Here is an 11,646-nt window from a genome sequence, read left to right on the forward strand (position 1 = left end):
TGGGTGAAACCATTACTTCAGAAAAAAGGTGTGATATAAATAAAGTTTCCTTTCATTATGTGTTGTCGAATTCATACAAATATTTGCTGCCATTGTATTAAGGTTGGCAATACGAGAGGTCTTCAGACTTCCCATTTTTTGTACTATTTTCCTTGAAAGAACAACTAGTGAGTTTTGAGCGCTTCTCCCCTATTTGGAAAGTTGGTCTGCCCGCTCTTCACTCAGAGAGATATTCTGAGAGCAGGTTGGTGTCTCCTTCCTACTGGGGTAGCAGTAAATGTAAAAGTTGACCAACTGAAGGGGAAGATTCCCGGTGTTTGTGATGCTCGTCATTTGGTGCGACACAGACAGGGGGGCGTGACGGGAGAAACAGAAGAGTCATTGTCTGTTGTTTTGAGTTTTGATGTTGAGTCTTTGCCCGACAAAGTGATGTTAGGATATATGTTATCCTGTGCCGAATACCTTACGTTGTCGCAGGTGTCAAGCTTATGGGCATGTGGCAGCAGTATGTAGGAGGGAGGTGTGAGAAGTGTGCAGAAGGGCATGAGACAAAGGAATGTGTAGCATTGGGGAAAGTAAAATAAAAAAATTAATTGGTCATTTTAGCAGACGCTCTTATCCAGAGCGACTTACAGGAGCAATTAGGGTTAAGTACCTTCCTCAAGGGCACATCGACAGATTTTTCACCTAGTCAGCTCAGGGATTAGAACCAGCAACCTTTCGGTTACTGGCACAACGCTCTTAACCACTAAGCTACCTGCCGCCCTTGAGGTGGTATGTGCTAATTGTAGGGGTGCCCATGGGGCTGGGGATCAGAAATGTCCCGTGCGAGAGAGAGGCAGGTTGAGGTTTCCAGGGTTACAGTAGTGCAGATGTTGTCATATGCTGAGGCAGTGAAGGAAGTAGAGGAAGATGGGTCAAGGGGGAGGGATCCTGAGAGGAGTGGTGTGAGTAGTAGATCTGTACCAGTACAGAGGGATAGGCCAACAAGTGATATATGTTTCAGTAAGATTGGATTTTTAGCATTTATAGCAATGGTTTTCAACTGTACTGCAGGGATGGATTGAGGTTGTGGTGGCAGCTGCAGAGAGGTATTTGGGTGTGCGTGACTTGACGTCAGAAGAGTTACAGGGTGTGTTAAGTGGTGGTGTCCCATCCTTTCAGGTTGTTGGTCTCTGTAGCTCAATTGGTAGAGCGCGGCGCTTGTAACGCCAGGGTAGTGGGTTCAATCCCCGGGACCACCCATACGTAAAAATGTATGCACACATGACTGTAAGTCGCTTTGGATAAAATCGTCTGCTAAATGGCATATTATTATAGGTAGGACTAAATAGATTTAAATAGTGGAGTAGGGTGGTGTTATTTTTTAAATTATTATTATTATAAAAAATAAATGTGAGTGTAGTGTTAGATGGTAGGGTATTTGTTTATTAATTTTTTCAAGCAAAGTATAAGGGAGTTATACTCCAGTCCAGTAGGTGGCGGTAATGCAACATGTATTGGATGCCAACCGCCGTTAAACCTCATCGAAGAAGAAGTGTCTCCTTCCTCTGTACATATAAAACTGCATAACACAACAGTGTCTTTGGAAAACTGGTTCATATATCCCAAAGTCAACTGAATGACCGAAGCGTCTCAGAGTAGGAGTACCGATCTAGGATCAGGTCCCCCCCCCTCTTATTCATAATGATTTAAAAGGCAAAGCTGATCCTAGATCAGCACTATACTCAAAGGCTGCGTTTACACAGGCAGCCCAATTCTGATCATTTTTTCCCCCTCACTAATTGGTCTTTTGACCAATCAGATCAGCTTTTTTTGCCAATAACTGGGCAAAATATCAGAATTGGGTTGCCTGTGTAAACTCAGCTTTAGAAAATGTCTGAATAGGAGCCCTGATTCAGCTAATCAATTTAGCCACATGTCTGGGCTTCAAATCAAATTGTCACATGCACCGAATACAACAGGTGTAGAACTTCCAGTGAAATGCTTACTGACAAGCCCTTAACCAACAATGCAGTTTTAAGAAAAATAAGTGTTAAGTAGAAAATAGATGATCAGTTTAATCAGGTGTTAGTGCTGGGCTGGAACAAAAGCCTGCGAGCTCTCCAGGAACAGAGTTAGTGGACACTGTTTAGAGAATGAGAATCGCTGAGGGATCCACAAGACAGTTTTTCTGGAGTTCCAATGAATTCCCTTCAGACAAAGACAGCATCCTGTTTTATGAGTGAGAAAAAATATGCAACACTTCTGATTTTCTAAAACAGGCAAAAGGACAACATTTCCTCAACAAGGTATGTGCTGTAAGACAAAGTTTGGACTTAAAACAAATGTTGTTTTTTTTGCATTCTCTCAATTTGCTACGAGAGAAGAGAGAAACTCTTTATCAGTTAATACAAACATGATTTGGGAATTCATGAATTCTCTCTTCTCTTCACAGTTTGGGCAGATACGAGGCCAGGCGCCCGAAAACAAACCAAAAATTACAAGTGTCATTGCCAGTTACAGCAATACTGCTACCCAGTACATCAAATACTCCCATCATGTACTGTCTCAGACCTCACAGTGCATGATTTGATTGTTACCGTATTGTTACCGTAGAAGCCTGTCTCTTTCCACTGACTGGTAATGAGAATAACTTTCTGTGACATGAGAAACCTGATTTTGACTTTAAGTCAAAGACGGAATAAGTCAAGACGGAATGAGAGAGAGAGAGAGGGAGGGAGACAGAGAGAGACAGAGAGAGAGAGAGAGAGAGAGAGACAGAGACAGAGAGACAGAGAGACAGAGAGAGAGAGAGAGAGAGAGAGAGAGAGAGAGAGAGAGAGAGAGAGAGAGAGAGAGAGAGAGAGGGAGAGAGAGAGACACGTAAAGAGAGGTATAGGATGCATGCTCAGTGCCATGCAGCTGTTTTGTTTAATTATTATGTTTTGACCCAGGGTTTGGAGAAGTCCTCCTCTCCTCCTCACTCCTTCACATTACTCCTCATTCCTCTAATCCTCTTCTTCACTCTTCCTTCTCTCGTCCTCATTACTCCTTCCTCCTCTTCTTCTTCACTCTTCCTCCTCCTCTCCTCCTTACTTCAGCTCCTCCACCTCCCGTTTGACCTCTGTTACGTAGTGGTGATCCTTCCCATGAGCCACTTCCATAATGGCGATCGCCTGCACAGAAAACAGGATATTACACGTTACCCATCAACGTTTGTTGGTCATCACCATCTGGCCAAGTTGCAAGGTCATAAACCCTGCCTGTATCTACAATACCTCTTCTTAAAATCGGATTTTAAACCTAACCCTAACACCTAACCTTAACCACACTGCTAACCTTATTCCTAACCCTAACACCTAACCTTAACCACACTGCTAACCTTATTCCTAACCTTACATTAAGACCAAAAAGCACATTTTTGTTTTCATTCATTTTTACGATATAGTAAATTTTGACTTTGCAGTTTGGCCATCAAGTGGGAAACCATAGATCAGGGATCTCCAACTGCCAGAGAGCTACAGGGTTTGCAGGCTTAAGCTCTGCACTAAAACACCTGATTCAATTGATCAAAGGCCCAGACTGAACCAAGAATAACTGAATAAGGTGTGTGTGTGTGTGACAGGGTTGGGGTCAATTCCATTTCAATTTCAGTCAATTCAGAAAATAAACCAAATTCCAATTCCACATTTTCCTCCTTGAGAAGCATGGAAGAGAATTGGAAACGTCAGTGTACTTCCTGAATACCCTGGTGAATGACGAGGCGTTACCTCCTTTAACGCCTTGACTCCCTGGTTCTTCCTCTCCAGTCCCAGGTATAGTCGGCCCAGTTTCAGGTACATGGAGGCCACGTTCAGAGAATAGGCTGGGTAGTGGATACTGGACACACAGGAGAAGAAATAATCAGTGGCGTAGTGGAAGGTAAACGCTGTTTATGCACTTTTATTTTTATTTTGGCCGTGCGTTAACCCACCTTTTGCGGACAAATTGAAAGTAAAAAGGAGCGTTACTTTACTCGCAGCGAACGGCAATGACCATTTACCCACCTATTTCTTTTTTTACCACTACATCACTGGAAATAACACAACTAAACATTTCATTTACATTTACATTTACGTCATTTAGCAGACGCTCTTATCCAGAGCGACTTACAGGAGCAATTAGGGTTAAGTGCCTTGCTCAAGGGCACATCGACAGATTTTTCACCTAGTCGGCTCGGGGATTAGAACCAGCGACCTTTCGGTTACTGGCACAACGCTCTTAACCACTAAGCTACCTGCCGCCCCAATTTCACGTACGTGTGTGTGTGTGTGTGTGTGTGTGTGTGTGTGTTGCCTGGAAAGTGTGTGCTTGCAGTGGAGGCTTCTGAGGGAAGGACGGCTCATCATAACGGCTGGAATGGAGTCAACTGAATGGTATCAGACACACGTGGTTTTTCATGACTCCATTCCAGTCATTATGATGAGCCGTCCTCTCCTCTCAGTAGTCTCCACTGTCATGGTTGTATGCATTTGTTACCTGTATGGTTGTATGATCTTCTCTCCGTAGCTCATGGCTCCGTCCCAGTCCTGCATGTACAGACACACTCCCATGGCCTGGTACATCATATGCAGCATGTACACGTTAGTGTCTGCAAATATAGAGCCCATCTTCTCCTGGCTCAACTCGCAGATCTCCAGCAGGTCACTAGGGGGTGCTGAAGAGTAAAGGACTCAACACAACACAGACTGACTGAGGCCTCATTCAAAAACAAGCCCTAGGGGCCCTCAAATTCAAATCTGGACCTGGAAGCCAGTTCCACTGATTTTTTTCCATTCTTTCAGGGATCGATTTAGACCTGGGACACCAGGTGGGTGCAATTAATTATCAGGTACAATAGAAAACCAGCAGGCTCCGGACCTCGTAGGGTCAGAGTTGATTACCCCTGCCCTAGGCTCTTCTCCCAAGAGTCCCTACCCCTTAGGCATTCCATGTTTACTTCAAAGGGCATTCCCTAAACCAATGTGTCCAATGAGCACACAGTCCAGGTATAAAATAATTAGGCTATGGGCTAACGTTCATAACATTGGCTGTGCAGAAGTGATTTGTGGGTAAAAGGGCAGATTCCTTCTAGTGTGAGAAGCTATTGAAGGTCCAGTCATATGGTAGGTTGCTGAGTGGTACTGAACCTACTACACGACATGTCACCTACAGCACAGGAACAGAATACGTGACGTATCTACAGCGCACCACACGCCCCACTGTCGATCAAACCTCCCACACGGTATCCAGACACTAAAGAGGGACCAGCCAAAACACTCTTCTGCTTGTGTTCTTTTATTTATATTTTATTTCCTTGTCTTATTTACCGATCGTTGTGCTTCTTGTCTATTGATGACTTTACTACTCTACTTTACACTGAAGGAAGAGTGGCTAGTCAGCATTTCACTGTACGGTTTACACCCGCTGTATATTGTAAACTTTGATTTGAGGGGTAGAGGGGGAGACAGAGAAGGTGTGAGAGAGAGAAGGAGGTAGAGAAAGTGACAGGGGGGGGACAGAGATGGACAGAGAAGGTATAGAAACGAAGAGGTTTACAGTAGAGAAGGTATAGAAACAAAGAGGTTTACAGTACAGAGAGCAGAGAAGGTATAGAAACGAAGAGGTTTACAGTAGAGAAGGTATAGAAACGAAGAGGTTTACAGTAGAGAAGGTATAGAAACGAAGAGGTTTACAGTAGAGAAGGTATAGAAACGAAGAGGTTTACAGTAGAGAAGGTATAGAAACGAAGAGGTTTACAGTACAGAGAGCAGAGAAGGTATAGAAACGAAGAGGTTTACAGCAGAGAAGGTATAGAAACGAAGAGGTTTACAGTAGAGAAGGTATAGAAACGAAGAGGTTTACAGTACAGAGAGCAGAGAAGGTATAGAAACGAAGAGGTTTACAGTAGAGAAGGTATAGAAACGAAGAGGTTTACAGTAGAGAAGGTATAGAAACGAAGAGGTTTACAGTACAGAGAGCAGAGAAGGTATAGAAACGAAGAGGTTTACAGTAGAGAAGGTATAGAAACGAAGAGGTGTACAGTAGGGAAAGAAAAGGATATTCTTGTAGTGCTTAGCTCTACGGAACTCTTCAATAACATTCCTGGCGTAGCGAACCATCTCTCTGACCTCCTCTGGCTCGGGGGGAGACCTCAACTTACGAAGCTCCATCTTAGCTCCATCCTAGAAAGAGGGAGGGAGAGAGAAGGAGGGAGGAGAGAGGGAGGGAGGGAGGAGAGAGGGAAGAAGAGAGAGAGGAGAGAAGATCCAAGTCAGGGTTTGGGGTAAAACAGGGCTAGAATGGCTCCAGAGGGGAATGTATTCTAGTTTGGACACAATGAGGACACACTCCGACCTATAAACACACAAAACAGACCAAGAACACGGAGTTCTGCAGGTCTTTACTGCAGTGCGTCCCACACCGTTGCTGCATTCACAGTGTGTGACCCACCCAGTTTTAGGAGTTGTCTAGTCCCTGTCTAGTATGGGAGGAGGTAAGAGGGGAGGGTACACATTTAGGTTTTTGCCCTAGCACTACACAAAGGTATTCTCTCTCTTTCTCTCAAAGGTTTGATGAGTTGATTGGTGATTCCACCTGATTCCACTAATCAACTCATCGTCAAACATTTGATTATTTGAATCAGCTGTTTAGTTCTAGGGCAAAAATGTGCACCCGGGGGGGGGGCACCAGGACCGAGTTGGGGGAATGCTGCTATAGACAGCAGAGGGGAATCAAAGCGTTGCAGTTATTGTTATTACAAGTAGAGACTACAAAATGACATTTCCTGACAAAAATGTGTGTGCTTGAAGTATTTAAGGTTGTGAAATAGTAGTAGTAGTAGTAGTAGTGGTAGTAGTAGTGGTAGTAGTAGTAGTAGTAGTAGTAGTAGTAGTAGCAGCAGTAGTAATAAACTCAGCAAAAAAAGAAACGTCCTCTCACTGTCAACTGCGTTTATTTTCAGCAAACTTAACATGTGTAAATATTTGTATGAATATAACGAGATTCAACAACTGAGACATAAACTGAACAAGTTCCACAGACATGTGACTAACAGAAATTTAATAATGTGTCTCTGAACAAAGGGAACAGTACACACATTAAAAGTAACAGTCAGTATCTGGTGTGGCCACCAGCTGCATTAAGTACTGCAGTGCATCTCCTCCTCATGGACTGCACCAGATTTGCCAGTTCTTGCTGTGAGATGTTACCCCACTCTTCCACTAAGGCACCTGCAAGTTCCCTGACATTTCTGGGAGGAATGGCCCTAGCCCTCACCCTCCGATCCAACAGGTCCCAGACGTGCTCAATGGGATTGAGATCCGGCCTCTTCGATGGCCATGGCAGAACACTGACATTCCTGTCTTGCAGGAAATCACGCACAGAACGAGCAGTATGGCTGGTGGCATTGTCATGCTGGAGGGTCATGTCAGGATGAGCCTGCAGGAAGGGTACCACATGAGGGAGGAGGATGTCTTCCCTGTAACGCACAGCGTTGAGATTGCCAGCAATGACAACAAGCTCAGTCCGATGATGCTGTGACACACCGCCCCAGACCATGACAGACCCTCCACCTCCAAATCGATCCCGCTCCAGAGTACAGGCCTCGGTGTAACGCTCATTCCTTTGACGATAAACGCAAATCCGACCATCACCCCTGGTGAGACAAAACCGCGACTCGTCAGTGAAGAGCACTTTTTGCCAGTCCTGTCTGGTCCAGCGACGGTTGGCTTGTGCCCATAGGTGACATTGTTGCCGGTGATGTCTGGTGAGGACCTGCCTTACAACAGGCCTACAAGCCCTTAGTCCAGCCTCTCTCAGCCTATTGCGGACAGTCTGAGCACTGATGGATGGATTGTGCGTTCCTGGTGTAACTCGAGCAGTTGTTGTTGCCATCCTGCACCTGTCCCGCAGGTGTGATGTTCGGATGTACCGATCATCTGCAGGTGTTGTTACACGTGGTCTGCCACTGCGAGGACGATCAGCTGTCCGTCCCGTCTCCCTGTAGCGCTGTCTTAGGTGTCTCCCTGTACAGACATTGCAATTTATTGCCCTGGCCACATCTGCAGTCCTCATGCCTCCTTGCAGCATGCCTAAGGCACGTTCACGCAGACGAGCAGGGACCCTGGGCATCTTTCTTTTGGTGTTTTTCAGAGTCAGTAGAAAGGCCTCTTTAGTGTCCTAAGTTTTCATAACTGTGATCTTAATTGCCTACCGTCTGTAAGCTGTTAGTGTCTTAATGACCGTTCCACAGGTGCATGTTCATTAATTGTTTATGGTTCATTGAACCAGCATGGGAAACAGTGTTTAAACCCTTTACAATGAAGATCTGTGAAGTTATTTGAATTTTTACGAATTATCTTTGAAAGACAGGGTCCTGCAAAAGGGATGTTTAGTAGTAGTTTAGTAGTAGAGATGGCAGTAGGAGTAGAGATGGCAGTAGTAGTAGAGATGGCAGTAGTAGTAGTTTAGTAGTAGAGATGGCAGTGGTAGTAGTTTAGTAGTAGAGATGGCAGTGGTAGTAGTTTAGTAGTAGAGATGGCAGTGGTAGTAGAGATGGCAGTGGTAGTAGTTTAGTAGTAGAGATGGCAGTAGTAGTAGTTTAGTAGTAGAGATGGCAGTGGTAGTAGTTTAGTAGTAGAGATGGCAGTGGTAGTAGTTTAGTAGTAGAGATGGCAGTGGTAGTAGAGATGGCAGTGGTAGTAGTTTAGTAGTAGAGATGGCAGTAGGAGTAGTTTAGTAGTAGAGATGGCAGTAGGAGTCGTTTAGTAGTAGAGATGGCAGTAGGAGTAGTTTAGTAGTAGAGATGGCAGTAGTAGTAGAGATGGCAGTGGTAGTAGTTTAGTAGTAGAGATGGCAGTAGGAGTAGAGATGGCAGTAGTAGTAGAGATGGCAGTAGTAGTAGTTTAGTAGTAGAGATGGCAGTAGGAGTCGTTTAGTAGTAGAGATGGCAGTAGGAGTAGTTTAGTAGTAGAGATGGCAGTAGTAGTAGTTTAGTAGTAGAGATGGCAGTAGTAGTAGTTTAGTAGTAGAGATGGCAGTAGTAGTAGTTTAGTAGTAGAGATGGCAGTAGGAGTAGTTTAGTAGTAGAGATGGCAGTAGTAGTAGAGATGGCAGTGGTAGTAGTTTAGTAGTAGAGATGGCAGTAGGAGTAGTTTAGTAGTAGAGATGGCAGTAGGAGTCGTTTAGTAGTAGAGATGGCAGTAGGAGTAGTTTAGTAGTAGAGATGGCAGTAGTAGTAGAGATGGCAGTGGTAGTAGTTTAGTAGTAGAGATGGCAGTAGGAGTAGTTTAGTAGTAGAGATGGCAGTAGTAGTAGAGATGGCAGTAGTAGTAGTTTAGTAGTAGAGATGGCAGTAGTAGTAGTTTAGTAGTAGAGATGGCAGTAGGAGTAGTTTAGTAGTAGAGATGGCAGTAGTAGGAGTTTAGTAGTAGAGATGGCAGTAGGAGTAGTTTAGTAGTAGAGATGGCAGTAGTAGTAGAGATGGCAGTAGTAGTAGTTTAGTAGTAGAGATGGCAGTAGTAGTAGTTTAGTAGTAGAGATGGCAGTAGGAGTAGTTTAGTAGTAGAGATGGCAGTAGGAGTAGTTTAGTAGTAGAGATGGCAGTAGTAGTAGAGATGGCAGTAGTAGTAGTTTAGTAGTAGAGATGGCAGTAGTAGTAGAGATGGCAGTAGTAGTAGTTTAGTAGTAGAGATGGCAGTAGTAGTAGAGATGGCAGTAGTAGTTTAGTAGTAGAGATGGCAGTAGGAGTCGTTTAGTAGTAGAGATGGCAGTAGGAGTAGTTTAGTAGTAGAGATGGCAGTAGTAGTAGAGATGGCAGTAGTAGTAGTTTAGTAGTAGAGATGGCAGTAGTAGTAGAGATGGCAGTAGTAGTAGTTTAGTAGTAGAGATGGCAGTAGGAGTAGTTTAGTAGTAGAGATGGCAGTAGTAGTAGTTTAGTAGTAGAGATGGCAGTAGGAGTAGTTTAGTAGTAGAGATGGCAGTAGTAGTAGAGATGGCAGTAGTAGGAGTTTAGTAGTAGAGATGGCAGTAGTAGTAGTTTAGTAGTAGAGATGGCAGTAGTAGTAGTTTAGTAGTAGAGATGGCAGTAGTAGTAGTTTAGTAGTAGAGATGGCAGTAGTAGTAGTAGTAGAGATGGCAGTAGTAGTAGTAGTAGTAGTGGTGGTAATAGGTTATGGGTTAGTTATAGTGACCCTATAATGTGGTGGTTTGTAGTTATTAGGTTTTTACAAGTAAAGAAATTGTACTGTATCTTAGACCGGGTTAAACTGTACCTTATCAGGTTATTGTACTGTACCTTATCAGGTTATTGTACTGTCCCTTATCAGCTTATTGTACTGTATCTTATCAGCTTATTGTACTGTACCTTATCAGGTTATTGTACTGTACCTTATCAGGTTATTGTACTGTATCTTAGACCGGGTTAAACTGTACCTTATCAGGTTATTGTACTGTACCTTATCAGGTTATTGTACTGTACCTTAGACCGGGTTAAACTGTACCTTATCAGGTTATTATACTGTACCTTATCAGGTTATTGTACTGTACCTTATCAGGTTATTGTACTGTACCTTATCAGGTTATTGTACTGTATCTTAGACCGGGTTAAACTGTACCTTATCAGGTTATTATACTGTACCTTATCAGGTTATTGTACTGTACCTTATCAGGTTATTGTACTGTATCTTAGACCGGGTTAAACTGTACCTTATCAGGTTATTATACTGTACCTTATCAGGTTATTGTACTGTACCTTATCAGGTTATTGTACTGTACCTTATCAGGTTATTGTACTGTATCTTAGACCGGGTTAAACTGTACCTTATCAGGTTATTATACTGTACCTTATCAGGTTATTGTACTGTACCTTATCAGGTTATTGTACTGTATCTTAGACCGGGTTAAACTGTACCTTATCAGGTTATTATACTGTACCTTATCAGGTTATTGTACTGTACCTTATCAGGTTATTGTACTGTACCTTATCAGGTTATTGTACTGTACCTTATCAGGTTATTGTACTGTACCTTATCAGGTTATTGTACTGTATCTTAGACCGGGTTAAACTGTACCTTATCAGGTTATTATACTGTACCTTATCAGGTTATTGTACTGTACCTTATCAGGTTATTGTAATGTACCTTATCAGGTTATTGTACTGTATCTTAGACCGGGTTAAACTGTACCTTATCAGGTTATTGTACTGTACCTTATCAGGTTATTGTACTGTACCTTATCAGGTTATTATACTGTACCTTATCAGGTTATTGTACTGTACCTTATCAGGTTATTGTACTGTATCTTAGACGGGATTAAACTGTACCTTATCAGCTTATTGTACTGTACCTTATCAGCTTATTGTACTGTACCTTATCAGCTTATTATACTGTACCTTATCAGGTTATTGTACTGTACCTTATCAGGTTATTGTACTGTACCTTATCAGGTTATTATACTGTACCTTAGACCGGGTGGCACACTCATCACACACGCAGGTAAAGAAGTAAGAATCTCTCAGTCTCTCGTTCCTGTCGTCCGTCGGGTAGAGCAGGTCAATGTAACTGTTGAAGATCTACACAGAGGGACAGGAAGGAGTTCATAAGGTCAGGGTTAGAGGCCAGGGTATGTGTGTACAGTATGTGTGTG

At 43.2% G+C, this 11,646-nt stretch overlaps 1 protein-coding gene across 1 annotated transcript; it reads right to left on the reverse strand.

Annotated features, from left to right (window-relative positions):
* Positions 1 to 1,407: 1,407 nt before the first annotated feature.
* LOC311118597 (N-lysine methyltransferase SMYD2-A-like) lies at positions 1,408 to 11,572 on the reverse strand (the record flags this gene model as incomplete). The annotated part of the gene is made up of 5 exons (XM_084193387.1): positions 1,408 to 3,158; positions 3,753 to 3,861; positions 4,501 to 4,675; positions 6,065 to 6,185; positions 11,462 to 11,572. Coding segments are annotated over 5 exons (600 nt in total), but the record flags the coding sequence as incomplete, so codon positions are not given.
* Between the last annotated feature and the right edge of the window lie 74 nt (positions 11,573 to 11,646).

This window comes from Coregonus lavaretus (assembly GCF_964263955.1).
Source record: "Coregonus lavaretus genome assembly, contig: HAP1_SCAFFOLD_1913, whole genome shotgun sequence".
NCBI lineage: Eukaryota > Metazoa > Chordata > Actinopteri > Salmoniformes > Salmonidae > Coregonus > Coregonus lavaretus.